The 16,227-nt window shown below is 38.8% G+C and overlaps 1 protein-coding gene across 14 annotated transcripts in view; it reads right to left on the bottom strand.

The window, feature by feature from the left end:
- Positions 1-16,227, bottom strand: part of DLG2 (discs large MAGUK scaffold protein 2) — a 1,018,327-nt gene that overhangs the window by 993,824 nt on the left and 8,276 nt on the right. For all 14 annotated transcript variants that reach the window (XM_049823421.1, XM_049823420.1, XM_049823428.1 and 11 more), the window contains one exon: positions 6,211-6,342. In XM_049823421.1, coding sequence (XP_049679378.1) covers positions 6,211-6,342 — 132 coding nt within the window. The remainder of the gene's footprint in view (positions 1-6,210; positions 6,343-16,227) is intronic.

Below are 16,227 nucleotides of genomic sequence, written 5' to 3' on the forward strand. Positions count from 1 at the left end.
ACTAAGAGAATTGGACTTCAAGAATAAAAGCAGCTGCAGCTGTCTTCAGGCAAAACAAAAGCTGCCGTTGAATTTAAATTTCAGTTCTGCTGTAATTTATGCCGCAACAAAGAAAGATGCCAGTTCGGGAAAGTAGGACTCAGTGCGGAGTAATAACAGGCTTCCCCATTGTCAGAGATGTCATTTGAGCGCCTCTCAAATGTGACAGAGCACTGAAGGGTTTTTGCACGTTTCTTTTGCTCCTCGACGTTTGTAATAGTGAGGGAGGGTTTCAATATTTTTAGAAACAGCTATAGAAGAATCTTTATTTCTCAGTCAGCGAAGGTCTGAATATAAATCTCTGGAAGAATCACTCCAACCCATGATCCAAGGCAAGCGAAGTCAATGGGAGTTTTTTCTTTGACTTTGTGAACGCTGGACTCAGGCCCTCGGCGAGAGGATTGCCTAATGTCCCTGCGTCGGATGCAGGCTTGGCTGCACGGGATTAACTCCCGAGGAATTCAGTGTCATTACAGGAGATGAAATAGCCTGACATGACCAGAAACAAGCTAACTGAGATTAAGGCTAGAGAACAATGACATACGAGATCAATGACCTTACATTCAGGAGCACTGTAAGTAGCTAAGCGTACCGCACACATAAGCGAGCTAAAAACATCTACCGAGAGCGAGCTTGGCAAGTATGAACAGACACCACCCGGTTGTGCTTTCCTATTGAAAAATTTCCCAGTACAATTCATTTAATATCCTTTTGGTCCCTGAAACACTGACATAGCACTAAGTGCTGAAACGCGGTTCCTCCTGTGGATTGAGAACGACTGGTATTAGCAAGGGCCACCATTACCTTAGAAAGGTGATTGTCAATCACATTGCTCATTTTGATATCCTCAACTCTAGCAGCTTTATCGGGAGAGTTGTGAAGTTTGGTGTTGCCTTGTTTTCTGTGGTGCCATGAATGTCACATCTTACATTCGCTCGAAGGAAGAAGTACAAAAGAGGTCTTGGTGGTTGTGGAAAAAAGCCTGAAAATACGACTGCAGTGTTTCTTAAAGGCAGATCATAGAAGCAGACAATAACAACCAGTGGTATTTTATAGATTATTTCTATGCCTTTTGTGCAAATCTCTTAAGCTTTTTAACACTGAAGGCCAGCGCTACCATGTATGACTAGCACTGGATTTTTGAGGTGTTGCATGACACTGACTTCTCCTCTGACATCTACAATTCTTCAACACCTACTTTGGTGCAGGCTCCATCTCCTGCCCAGGACTGTGTTCCAAGTCTCCCGCTTTTCTCACCATTTATCCTGCTGTTCACATATCTGCTCCCCAGTCCTGACCCACCTCCTTCCCTCTAGTCTCAAATCCTTCTGTCACTATTTAAAGGGTTTCTCCTTAAGCACAGCATGCCTGAAGAAGTTCCTTCCCATTCTATTAGTCGCCTCTACATTCTCCTTCTCTCTATACGGTCAACAGAATAATTATTCTTCTCAGCATTAAAGCCTACCAACAGGGGGACTTTTTTATCATTATTCTCCGTTGACATGCATGGCTACCTCTATCAAAATCTTCCCCATTTTTCATACTTAGTGTTCTCCTTTTGTGACAGGGGCATGTTTCGACATCCCATCATTACTCCTATGATAGGTTCCTCTCCAGTTTCTTTCATATCTAAACTATCCTGAAATTTAGTCATTGCCCTAAATGCAAGGGGAGTTTCAGTCCCAGCTCATGGCTTTGTAGGCACCAAAGTCAATCAAACCAAGACAAATCCTTAGGAAACCAAGCTCTTGACTTGCTTCATGCTTACTATACTAAATGTTTGCATCTGTCAATGGCTATGCTATTTTTTAATAGATATGTACATCCTAAAGTAATTAAAGCAAAGGAGGACTCGCTTTGGCTCTCTTAAATGGCTATATTTTATGTCCTCCTTATATACCCTATCTGTCCTACAGCACTCTCTAGTAACATGGAGGACCGCAATTTATAACTAGATTCCTGGAAGTTTGGATACGAATATAACACTATTGAATTATACTGCCACTTCATTTATTGCAGAAGAATAACCTGACTTCCATTTTGACTTGGTTTAAAAGACATTGTCACTGAGTGAGGTAAAGAGTATAAAAAATCCTTCTTATTAAAACCACAAAATTAGATCCTAAGTCTCTAAATACAGGCTGTGGCAGAGATCACCAGTAAATTCGGTAATGTTTACTACAGCAATTATTAAGACAGGCTGCTTTATAACTTACATATTATTTTGCAGAAATGGTACAATACCAAAAAAAAAAAAAAAAAAAAAAAAAAGGTGATGCAGATTTTAGCTGAAAATAAGCCATTTTAAAAATCAGGCAAAGTTACGCAAGCATGAGAAAAAAACATAAGACATGGTTTCAAAGTCCTCAGGAAATACGTCATCCACTGCAGATTGGGTTTATCCGAATTTTAGAAAAACCTATTGAGATTAGTTTTTACCTAATACTGCATAAGATGATTACAGCTATTTGTGGCACTTTAATTCCTGCTAGAAACAAAATGATATTTTATAGAGATGTATCTACAAAAAAACCCAACCCTGACATAAACCTCTTTCATCCATTCTCATTCTGCAGAACGGCCTTCTAAGCTGTAAAATCATGCACTTTTCTTAATGAAATGAAGGCTAGACAAATATATAGCAGAGGAGTTTAGAAATAAATTGTACTAAAGTATGTATTGCATTATAAAAACTGATTAAGTTTCATAAAGAACAGAACTACAAAAAAAAATGTTTGGTCATTTTGACATATCCAGATGACTATTATTCTCTTTCATAGTTTTCCTTTTTTATCTCTGCACAATGCCTCCAAGATGCCCCATTATGAGACAATCCCAACAAAAAAGGCTTTTGGATTTCCACAGGTTTCATTTCCTCTTCCTTGTAGGGTTTTAAAAAAATAAACGTTCACATCAGAACAACATGTGCTACAATTTGAGAGGACCCTTTGATTTTAATATCATCTAGCTACAGATGACCCTACAAAAATCAAAAATCCTTACGAGCTCATAATAACAACGGTACCGTAACTCCTCACCGCGCATAGGATTGCTACAATCCTTTTGGTGAAAATAATTTGGAATTAACTTCAGAGTAATGTCATTATCTGAGTATGCGTTCTTCCCCTTGCACGCTCCTTCTGAAGAGTTTCTCCTCCTCCCTCCTCTTAGGGCTGGATTTTCAAAGCATCGTGTTTTGGCCACTGGAGCGTAAATGGGACTCCAGAGACTGCAGCTCCACATGTCGCTTTGAAAATGTGCCTCTTAGCAACTAACTCAGCTGTAACCGAACACGGCGACTCTAGCAAGAAGTCCAGCAACAAGAACAGCCCGAAGGGAGAAGGAGATGCTTTTGAACCCAAAATAAAATGTAAAAGGACAATCCTTCAATAACCTTTCTGTAAATCACTTACAGAGCTTTTACTTCCGTATTTGTAGTCACTTCTTGCATGTGTAGAATATACGTACGAAAAATATTGAATCCTCATTTTTCTCATGTTACTCCCCCATTCAGTAGTCAACAGTTAATATTTATGAAACACATTGAAGATAAAAAACAATGACACGTGCATGGAGAGCCCGAGTTCAAAGATGGCTGGTTGAATCAAATCACACAAGCATAAATTTGAGAACAAAAGGAACTAGACAATGGTAGATTTGAAAAGTGCCTCTAATTATAATTATTTTTGTTTATCTGTTCTTGTTATAGTCAATTTAAGACATCCTACAGATTTTTAAAGCATTTTGGAAGTTAACGAGAATTAACACACACTTAAAGGACAGGGATGGTTAAAACAGCTGAATTTATTTGTAAAGGAATCAAATTCTACCAAAGCTGTAGGACCTACAAAAACTGAATTGGGCACATAAAATTATGTTAACTTTACGCCTGGTAGGAACGTGCACTTCTGCATCCAGGTTAATGATTCTGTACAAAAATCACATTTTTCATTAGTAGCTACAGCCTAAATATTCAAAAGGTCAATCAATTCTGGATAAAACCAATGTTTGACAGCTGTAAATGAGATCAAGTTCTGGAAAGAGATAAAGACTCGGACTCAGAAAATTAATTGTAATTAAGATTGGGTACTCAAAAATGGATGCTTTCAAGACCATTAGACATTCTGTAAATATAAAAGACAAAGGAACATTAGCAGTACAGAACTTAAAAACAGAGCAGAAGTTCTGCCTTAGGTATTTCTTTGTGCGGTGGTCTGATTTATAGGTGAATGGAAGAAACTATGACGGGAAGCTAAAACAGATGTCATGGAAGTGGGGTTTTTTTTGAAATACCTATTATGCAAGAACCTCAGTATTGATTGTGCAATAAAATCATCTACCACACTTAAAAAACTGATGAGAGGTCACTCTTTTGTATTATTCCAGAATCTAGACCAACCAAATAGCAAACCAAATGGAATAATGAGAGACTTTGAACACGTCTTGCAATTCCCAAATCTCTTTTATAAAAAGAAGCATTTAAGAACAAGAAAAAGTCATCCAAAGGCCTACAAATTAAAATGCTATCTAGCGTCTGTAACACCACACTCCTCAGTCTGTTATTGTGGCAATCAAAAGATTTCATTTATTCTTTGAATTCAACCTTAATGTAGCTATAATCACATTTTCATTACTGGCATATGTAATACATCAACAAATATTGCAGTGTAGCCACACACAAAGCACACATGTCAGAACACTTTGAAGGATTACTTCAAAGTACTGCAGGAGTAAATGTATAGCTAATGTCACTTCTGTGACCCGTGTACTTCTTCAGCACATACTTCTATATCCATAGTTATCCTCATAAAAAATAACATAGAAATGTCCCATCATTTTTTCATTCTTTAGTTCAAATCTATTTATAACTACTTGGTAAACGCCATTCAATTCTGAATCTATTTCCTTTTTTGAAGAATACAGAGCAATTAAAAAATGTGTAGCATTTATAAAATAAAGCTAATCACTTCAAAGAAGGTGAGAGAAATTAAAGTAAAATAGCATTGACATTAATTACTTCCATTTGCAGGAAATGTTAGACATTGGTAATGTACATTTTTCATAAATGCTACAGAAATTACTGAAACTCTTCCTGGACCTCCATTGTCTTCACAGTAATAGTGCAGTATTGATGTGCTTCTATGATGTGCTTTTATGATAGATAACCAAAATTTTTCCTTAACTGCTACTGATTGTAGCTCTGCAATGAGCACAATTGGTACTCCGGCTTCAACCAACCATAACTTGAAGGTACGTGTGCTTCCACAAACATCGCTTGTGTTAAGCAATGTGCCCTTCAGACTAGTTCCGCACAAAACGTACAGATGTTTGTGAAGGAAAACACCACCGAGGTGCCAATGTGAACAAGAGGGCAGAGGGAGGTAGAGCAAGGGTGATGCACGGTTACTGTCACCATTTCCCATCACTGGTGGCACAGGCATGGCACAGGGGACAACAGGGATGCTACAGCAACCGGGTACATTCAGAGCCTTGAAAACATTATATATAATAACTTATGGAGGTTATTTTATATCAAGCTCCAAAACACCAAGTGCTTGATTTTGATAAATACCATCATTTACAAGGTGAAACGGGGACCTTCAAGTAAATGGAAGAACGACTGAGCGATACGCCAGCACGTCTACTTGAACACTGCAACATTGCACGAATGGGAATGTTCTGCCAAAGTTTCACTGTGTCCTTGAGCATTTTTCTTGACTCATTTCCAAGTTTCTTTGGCTGACACTTTTCACAGAAACATAATGCAAAAGACACAAAGATTTCAGATGCTACTTGGTGCCAGTGAAATCAATGAAACTTTGGCCATTTACCTGTGTGGAGATGGCTTCATCTTCAACTTTGCATAAACAGTTATATCCTACTCTGGTTCAATAACTTCCATTAAACAAAGGAAAGCAGCAAGGTTTAGGAATAACTATTCGATGCCTTATCTTGCACGAGTTTTTTGTTACTCTTTCTTACACTACAAATAAGACAATACCTTTGAAATGTCAGGACAATGAATTTCCCCCCAGAGAACCTGGAAGGATCATCTTGACGTGCTGTTCCTTTGTAAATACAAATTAAATAGTGACCAATAAGAAAGTTACTAGTTCTGACCTAGCTCTGGCTTTCAAGAACCTATATCTACTATTAAATATTAGTACCTACCTAGAAGTGCTTGAAACAAGCTGCTCTTAAAGATGCCCATCACCTTTCTGATGGCTTTTTTCAGTTGTTGCTCTTCTGGCTTCCTTAGTTTTTTACAGTATTCTTCCAGCAGCACTAAAGCTCGGTCAGTATCTAAAAATGAACAAGTAGAAAAAAAATATTTTATTGGCTCTGGAAAGTATTTAAATGCTCAAATATTAACTTCACATTTTTAAAGGCATTGTTCACACACGTAAGGAAGATTTACAACAAATGCTGTTGCATTCTGTCATTAGCTGTATGCCATGAGCAAGGTAGGCAAAATGGAGAGATTAACCCAACACCAAAACAGGAAGATTACTGCGCGTCTGAAATCTCCCTGCAAAGGGAAAACGATCTTTTGAATGGCTTCTACAAGTGTTTAACTTTCGTTTATCCAAAACCAGCTGGAAGCTATGGGGTATGGACCAAATTACAATTTGCAGAAGCTACAAAATTATAGACAATAACCATTATGAATACCCATGCAGGAAAACTGGCCTTAAAACATATTCAGAGAAGACATGGAAGTGTTTGCTTCGCATCTGCAGCACTCAGTTCTCTGGTCTCTGAATAGCAAATGTGCATCTGAAAGGCAGGTGTCCAAAAGCGTGGTTGTTTTTTTTCTCTTCCCTCACTACATAAAATTGCTATCTACCTCTTTGGTAAAAATGAGACTTTGATAGCAGACATTCATTCATGTGTTGGCTCAAATGTAACAATCCAGCCTTTCTGTAAGAGTCCAGAGAAACAGAGCTCTGTTTCTCCTGCTGCTATTATCTTTGTGTAGTCATTTGCCAAGAGCATGAGTGACATATAAAATTGTACGAAATCCAAACATCACCATCTTACATATAAGAAAATAGAGGAAAATGGAGAATCATGTTTCACCTTTCCTTCTCCCCACCCTAACTAGCTCACAGAAATGTCCACACACATATGTATATGACACTGAGATATCTGCACACGCTTTTGTAATTATATTGCCAGCAAGCTTGCAGTAAGATTATCAAACAGTAAAAGAAATACAAATTAATAATTATAGTGAAACAAGTACCTCAATCTAAATCTCTTACAGTAGAGTTCAAAGCAAGCTTCTTTACCAGGAGAGGTTCAGACTCTTTAGTTAGATTAAACTCAATAAAGTACTGTAAAAAGGCTTGGAAAAGCAAAACAGAACTGCTTTTATCATTCTTTTTTCTAAATAACTGAAAGAAAACTTCTTCTTCGCTATATAAAAATTGATCATCTTTGTTTACCCAAGGATCCTGAACAGGATCCCTGTAGCCTGGGCCTCGTGGTGTGTGACAATTAGAGGAGTTCACAGTAGGGGCAGAGACATGACTTGTATTCTGTAAGTTGGTAACATTCTCAAATTAAAAAGGGGAAATATTTAATCAATTATTAATGTTTATAAAGATGCAATTTCTTTTATTTCTCCTCACAGAAATTCTGACTGGTCACAATCATTTTACCAGAGAAATGAAAAACACAATGAATAAAAAGGAATGGTATTTAAATGTCTGTGTGTACATATATGCGCACACACGTATATAAAAATATATGCAGATATCACATATATATGAAGATGAGGGAGCATTTTATAGCAGTGTAGACATTTATACAATGAAGAAGCTCACAGTTCCCTGCTGCAATTCCACCTGGAGGGGGGTTTCCGAAAGGAATCCCTTCTTTCCATGAGAGCTGTCCCTGGGGCAGGTGAGGCTTAGGTAATCACCTTGTTTTCACCTAAAGCCAGTAGTCCGCTTAGGACCCACTTACAGAGAGAAAGACCAGCTCTTTGAAAGGCCAGGTCACAACACCTGGGCTGGGTTCCCACCATGGATCACCCCAGTCAAAAGCACAGCCTCGAAACAAAGTTCAGGGTCCAAGTGGGATAGGGTTAGGATATTTCCAACAAACGGCTGGCAGTAAAGAACTAATTCTACATGTGAGCTCAGCTTCTTTTGCCTTGGAAACCCCAATCGCATCATAACTTTCACTGATCTCATGACTGTGTCTGACCTACCTGTGACGTCTGTGCTTTCATTTATATACTGAGAGTTCTGGCTGCCCTCAATAAAATAATTACTTAATAATTTAAAGCACGGGTTGGAATCAGACATTTGCCTTCCCCCCAGTACAGACAGGCATATGCAATGAATACATGATTATTTATATTAAATTGAAGCAGCAGAGAGTGGTGGAAAACCACTGCAAAGTATCCAGTACTGAGGACGCTTTTCAGAAGTGGGCTATCTGAGAAATCAGGAAAATGGGATTTGAATGCCTATGCCACACCACAGAGATGCCCTACCACTCCCTCTTTCTCAGTCACTTGGTGAAGTGTGCTGACATCCCCTCCTTCCTTCCCTAAAGTGTATGGTTCTTATTTTAAAAACCAGCTACAAAAAAGTAGCATCCTTTAGGGGTATGAGCAGAGTTTTTATTTTCACTTAAATTATTTTTCAGTTCATCAAGATGAAAAAAGCCTACTTTTGGTTGACCCAAAACAGTCCTAAACTCTACAAACTGAACAACCAGCAACAGATCACAGTTCTAGTGTTAAATCTAAATCCTGGCTAAATCCCAGATCAAGTAATTATCTTCCTGCCTAATTTTCCTCTCTCGCTTTAATAGGATACGTTCATTTTTACTCCCTCCCTAAGCTCCTGCATGGAGTTGCAGCTTTTTCCCACACAATCCCACCCGGTAGCAGTGTATCTAGTTTTCCAAATAACCTGTGATGTCTTGCCTTGTGCTGGGAGATCCAGTCACCCCCAGGCTGCCCTGCTTTTGCTGAAAGCCACCTCTGATGTTCTGGTATCAACTGGAAACACATCTTGACCAAGAATATTGTAGCGAGTTGGGGAGGGGGCTGTGTAACCACTGCTACTGGAGTGCTCCTGAAAAGCCAAGGGGCTTACGGAGACTATTCGAATCTCCAGTCATTTTGGCACTAATTAGGCTGTCAAAAAAGCAACTTGCAGCCTTTTTGACAAACTTTACTGGTTATAAATTACCTGGGACTAGATCTTCATAAGGATTTGTACAGTATTTAGCAGGATGGGGCATAATCCTGTTCAGCACAGCCACACAACATTCATACCTCTGCACAACAATCAAACAGAAATATGAACTAATACAATATGGCATGTCTGAAGAATACTAAGTACTCTCTCCAAGTTAATAACCATCTTCAACTCCCAGTTATACCCAAAGCAGATGAGGACATCCAGTACTTTGCCTTTTGGCTCTGTCTGACAGCTACAAAGCATAAATAATATTCAGCAGCAAGAATTGACTGCCTGGACTGCAGCACAATAGTCAAATAAGAACCATATTCCCTGCCACCCAAATTAAACCAAAGTTTCTGAAGCTGAATTCCCACACATTCTTCTCATCGAGAAGAATGGCAGACCGGTGGTTTTCATGAAGGACTGGATCTCTGGATGTATGGGATTACAATATCCGATGGAGCACACGGTTAATTTTTAGCAGCCAAAATAAGTCCTGTACCTTACAGTCGGAGTGTATCATAAATACAACCAAAAAATCTTTCTTCTATTGTACCATTATTCTTCAGTGCTGATACCAAACCCAAATTCAAGCAAGACCACAAATCCACTCAACACACAATTTAATATCCTAAGCTGTGAGCCTCCGTGTTGATCCTGAGTAGGTCCTTTGTCTGCTAACAAAAGACTACTGAAAAGTCAGTATCAGCTGTGTCCCATGAAGTCTACTGTTCTAGTTTTTCTTACCATTTCTTTGCATATTATGACACTATTTTTAAATTGATCCTATTGGCTTTAAAAGATGACTTTGACAAGAACCATTCAGAAGATACAGTCCTACAAAAACTCACATGTATGCTAGACAGTATATGCATTACTTTTTTGTTTAAATAAATCATACTCAAAACATCTTAATACAATAATAAGAAAAATTTCTTCAAGCTTTTATGGTCCTACAGTATCTTGTCCAAGAGGTTATCAGTTAATCGAAACTAACTAACAATTCTGTAAATTTTACTGCTTTATCACTCCATAATTTTTTAACCAGTTCATAAATGTCTGTGGTTTATGTTACTGATTGGGGAATGGGCAATTGCTACAATACAACAAACCAGAGATACATGATACTGAAACAAAGCTGTAGATCAGTAACTTTGCTTATTGGATTTCTTTGGAAAACTTTTTCCTCCCTCAAACAATCTAATGTTCTACCACCCAAGAGATTATGTATTTTTTCTTGTACAGAATGAGTCTCTGCTTAATGTAATATATTGATCTACATAAGAATCAAAACCAGGCAAATCCTTTCCTTGGAGTTATTTTAGATGGGATCATTAGAGAATAATCCACACTTTATAGTCCCCACACTTTATAGACACACTTTTATGTATTGTAGATTTTTTTAAAGCTCCACAAGTAGACAGTTACACTATAGAGCCAAAAAAATCTGTTGGGGCAATGCTTATACGTCTGATGAAACAAATAATAAAATTATACAGAAAATACATTGTTAATACTACCCAAGTTATATTTTAACAAAATGTAGCTTCAGTATAACTTCTAGAGACAAAGTTTTCCAGGGACACTGTCAACAAGAAATGAAGCCATACATACAAGCAGGTACAGAGTAATGTATACTATATATCAGGAGAAATGAGATTCTCACCAATAAAAAATTGTTTCCTAAAGCATCGCTCTTAAAATGTACGCTACACATATGAAAGACTAAATGTCACATATTTAAAAGCAAGAAAGGAAATTCCGCATTTATTTTATCATTTACTTTGATAAAACTATGCCAAAATCAATTCTACCTTAGCTACTTCTCAGGGTCTGTATCCGAGACCTGGATGCCACTTGCAATACTAACCAGTACCTTAAAGCAGAAGCATTCCCTTCATCTTCTGGTTTATTTCTGCGTCTTTGCCATGTTCTCATTTCTTGCAAGCACATTTTAGAATCACTAAAACTCCATATAGGCAAGAAGACACAGAAAAAAATTGAGCCTCAGTTTTTTAAGTAAGAGTGTAACAGGTAGGCACTCTGCTTTTGATTACATGGATGCGTTTAGGTGACCCGAAATCTTATGGGAGTTATGTATACAAAAACTGAGTTACGTGCTTAACATGGTGCAAGTGCACGGTTCTTGTACGGACACCCATACAACTCCCGAATGAGTAAAGAAAAGCACGTAAATGCTGTGAAATCAAAATGTCATTATTTTAAGTACACTTTACACTGGTCTGAACAACTACACAGCTGCAGCACTACAGAGGAACAAGCTCCATGGCGTACTTCGAAATACCTGTACATTAGTTTAACCCTGTAGACCCCATGTTCAACTACTTACTTAAGCAAAATATAAATACTCCTGGCAGTTGTGCTTGCTTGAAGGCCACAGGATCGGACTTCACTTACATGCCATTGGCGTTCATCTGACTACACTTACTGCAGCATTTCAAGTATGGTACTGGTAGAGTTGAAGCACTGCAGCTCTGCTAGTATGGAGACAGTTGTGTTGATTAAAAAGTCTTTGATACGTACTGTGCCTTCATATGGGACAGAGGATGACACAGCCGTGCCCGCACGCGGCACTTCACACAACATGATGCCTATGGGAACAGCTACAGGATACTGGAAATGTTTTCTTAAATATCTCCCAGATGTTATCCAAACCATTTATCCTTTAGATGAACTAAATGTATTCGATGTGAAGATAATTTAGGAATATCTACAAATTTCAATAATTAAATTGGAAAAGACTTGACTAACAGGATTAATTGAATCTATATGAGAAAGATAAAACTGATTCAAAACCAGCCTCCAAGAAGCTCCACTTTCAAAATTCCTCAAACCAGGGTATGTTGAATGACGATGACTCAAAGGAAAGAATCAGAGGATAGCAGCACCACATAATTCAGGCAGATGCTGTACCTGTTTCCCATCCCTTAGAGCTCCTTCTGCCCACAGTCAAGCCATATAGGCCAAACTCTATATGGACCTGTATACAATACTGGCCAGGACCAGCCACTGGTTTTGCGGACAAATTGCTGTCCTTCGAACAGCTGCGGGTCTGCTGAGAGCGGCTGCTGCCTTCCACAGGGGTATGTATGAACCTGTCACCCAACTCCTGCTACGAAGCAAGGTAGCTCAGAAGATGGAGAGAAAAAAAAGCAAATACGATTCCAAACTCAGCAAGAACTGGAAACTTCTGCTTTGTGCAAGAAATCACAGTCAGCTGGTTAAGAGTGCCCAGCAGCAGCACAAGGTCGTATCAGGCAGCCACTGCCTCTCAGGGAACACCAAGCCTGTGAGAGTCTGCTGCTAAGTTTAGGATCATATTTGCATTTCTTTCCTCCCATTGGCATCAGAGTTTGCGAACGAAAAGACTTTTGCGGTGCAACCTTATGGAAAAATGTTGACTTAAATGAAAAATATTATTTCATCAGTGAGAGAGGTTTAACATTAGTTGAGATCTAACCCTAAATGAGTTGATAAGATGGAGGTTTTTATTTTGTCTTTTTTTTTTCTAATTGTATCTGCTCCCTTTCCTAAGAGGGAGCATTTTCTGACTTGAGAAGTCTGAGGCATAGGTGACTTTTTTAAAGAAAAACATGCCAACACATTTCAGGAGACCCTTTCCTGCTTTTGCACAACCAGAAGTAGGAGAATGTAGGGCACTGAAGCTGGAAAAGGCATGAGGAATGGGGGAGGAAAAACACAGCAGCCAAAATAGAAGTGAGAAATGCAATCAGAGCACCAGGAAAGAGAGCGAAGAAATTTTCTCAGTGAACTTTGATAACTTCAGAAGAAAGGGATCTCCAAAACTACCTTTACGTTTGGGGAGTTTACACCTTTGTTTAGATGACCACTGACAAAAGAGCCAGAGGTCTGAGCAAACGCTGTTCCCTGCCTCAATTATTTTAAGATCTCTTGATTTGATCCTTCACTCTGGAAAGCTCAAAAAATTAAAATGAGTTGTTACAGATCAACTAGAGGGGATGCAATAGTTTCTAAGAAATTTCCAGGCAACCTGCCTCGGCACTGATCCAAGCCAAAGCCGTCAGTAACTCATTTACCTTTCTTAATCTTCACACACAACAGCAAACCCAGAGGAATAAATCCTGTTAATATGCAATGCTCTGTACACACAGAGGAGGTGTAAACCAGTCAAATTTTAGAAAGACATACAAGAAACAGTACACTAAGATGGTTGAGAAAAACACAAGCTGTAGGCTCCAATGCTTCAAAAGGCTTGAGAACTATTAGACAAATGACAGTCCTAAAAAATTTACACATAAACAACAATATGAGACGCAACTTAATCTAGCAGATTGCACAGAAGGAAAGCAGACAGGGAATCTGTGACCCTGTACAAACCAGTAAGCTCTCAGCGTCTTGGGGCCTTCGTATCCGCAATAGGACTTTAATGAACTATCAAGAAAAGGCAACATATGGGTTACGCAACCTTGAGGAAACATAAGGCATTACGTATGTGATAAATACTATCACCCAGCGTGATGAGCACTCACAACAAACAAGCAAAAGGGTTAAAAATAACAGCTCCTGAGAGTATGCATGACACACAAACCCATCTTCTGTCCTGCTAGGGGACAGAAAAGGGGGGGTTCATCATTTAAGGGATTACCAGGCAGGCTTATTTCTGGGGTTTCAGCTTCTAGGAACCAGATCAGCATACAGAGGAGATGGACACATGGTCTGTGAAGATTAATCTTGGGCTAGTGGAGAGACTCTTTCAAGGAATGACATTTAAAGTTACCATTGCATTCTGAGTTGCCCTCGCTCTCCGTTAACTGTAAGAAGTGCAACGCCCCTACGTGAACTGTAGCCTTGGTGAATTCTCTACACAGACTGCTTTCCTGCAACACACAAATTTAGGAACAGTTTAGATGCGAAGCGATGTAATTCTAGACCTTTATGCTGTTAGCAGCCAAGAAATGGGCCAGATATTCTGCGAGAACTGCTATGCAAGTACAACAGCAAATTTCATAAAACAAGGCAATATTATATGCTCAGGTATATTAAGAGGAAAGCAGGCATCCAAATGCCAAGGGAAACTGGACTAGAGTAAGGACAGGCAGCTCTGCACTGAACCGTGTTAACATGCAGCCGTGTTACTGCAGGTCTCTGCTCCGAAAGCTAGTGCAAGAGGTTCAATCAAACAGCAGAAGTCACACAGCAGTCTCCTGTTCAGGACACTAATTTGTGCAGATGATGCATGGAAGAGGGCTAAATGCTCAGTGCTTGAAGGTTCCAGTGGTTTTTTCTACTACATAATTTCCATCTTTTTTGTTATAAATCAGGACAACTACTTCTTGTCCTCCAGATGTTGATGTAGAAAGCAAACGACCGTTATTCTCTTTATAGCCTCTTCCAGATTGTGTGACTTGTCATGTTGATCCCCTGCTCAGTCTCCTTTTTCCCGGCCTAAACAGTTCCAGCCCCTGCAACTTTTGTACATGGTTTACATTTCCAAAGCCTATTATTCTCTTTTCTGGAATTAAATTTATCTTAAAGCACAACCTCTAAACTCCGGCTGAAGACCCAGTAATGCCACGGAACGCTGACTGGTGAATGAAGCTGGACAGAAGTACCATCGGCTTTATGGAAGACAATACACACACACAAATGACCAGGGAAGCGATGATAATAAAAGAATGCTAGCGTTCTTTTTTTGCTTGTTTGTTAAGAATCAGATGTTTTGCCTAATTTACTTTAAGAAAAACTGGTTCCTTAAGAAAAATTTCAGTTATCAGTGATGATCAGCTGCCACAAGTTTGTTGTCCAAGTATCTTCGCGCTTGATTTTACACGTAACCATACATCTATTCTGTTAAACTGCCACCTTTACGTATTTTTTAGTTTTAAATATATTCCTTTAAACTTGACTAACTGTATTTACCCAAGGAATAGGACAACTATATAAAGATCAGTTAGTGACTGGCTCAGCATAAATTACAAACTTTTCTCCAGCATTTCTGCGTGTCAGAAAGCATCTTGAAAACTGAACTGCATTCCTGCTTCAGTGCCCCCAGATGTGAATATCTGACCCCTGCAATCCCACAGATATCCCTCCTCTACTCACCCCATCCTGTAAACTACAATCAAATCTTGAAAAAACACTTGGTATTTAGTGTATAATCTGTTCATTTTAAGGGCCACGCTTGACCATAATAAGGAAGAGTCCACTTGTTGCTTCATTATCAGTGGCTGACTCTGGGACCTGGACTCTTCCTACCACATCACTTCTTTTCAGGGACCACAGAAGGGCTTTAGCAACTGCTGCTATCAGCTGCTCATCCCACCAGGGCCATTCCTTTTTTAGAGTGAGTCTCTTTTTTCCCCAGCCGTGTTGAAGGCAACGTGGGCCCAGCTCATCAGTGATCCTTTCTCAAATTTTGTGACCTGGCTACACAGGCTGTTCCTGTCTCAAACACTAGAGCGAGCAGATTCTGGGGCTCTGAGACTCCTTCTAAAACTACAGAAATTCTGCAAATGTAAGTAGCTTCACCTGAACTTCTTGTTTCTGCCTTTCAAGTGTCACAATGTTAAAATCTAGGTGTACAAATGCTAATATTAAATCAACAATGCAAATATGAAGACAGAATGAAAAATGAAGCCACAAACCCTCAAAATGATGTAGCACAAAATGAAAACCTCTTATTTATGCAGCAGAATAAATGTAAATTGGCATCTTAACAGTGTAAAATTGTTAAAGAGCCCTGCTTTGAAGAGCTTACAATCTAATTGTATGTAATACACAAAACTAGTGGAACCTGATATATAGTTGCAAGAGCAAAAACTAGGAGTTACACACTTAATACAACTGCTGTGTGGTTTTGGGTTTTGGGTTTTTTTGCTTTAAGACAACATCCAACATCAAAATTAACATAAATGTGAAAATTAGAATGAGACAGAAAGCTAACACAAAGATGTCTGTTCAGGAATAAATAACTTCAAAA

This window comes from Accipiter gentilis, chromosome 19 (genome assembly GCF_929443795.1).
Source record: "Accipiter gentilis chromosome 19, bAccGen1.1, whole genome shotgun sequence".
NCBI lineage: Eukaryota > Metazoa > Chordata > Aves > Accipitriformes > Accipitridae > Astur > Astur gentilis.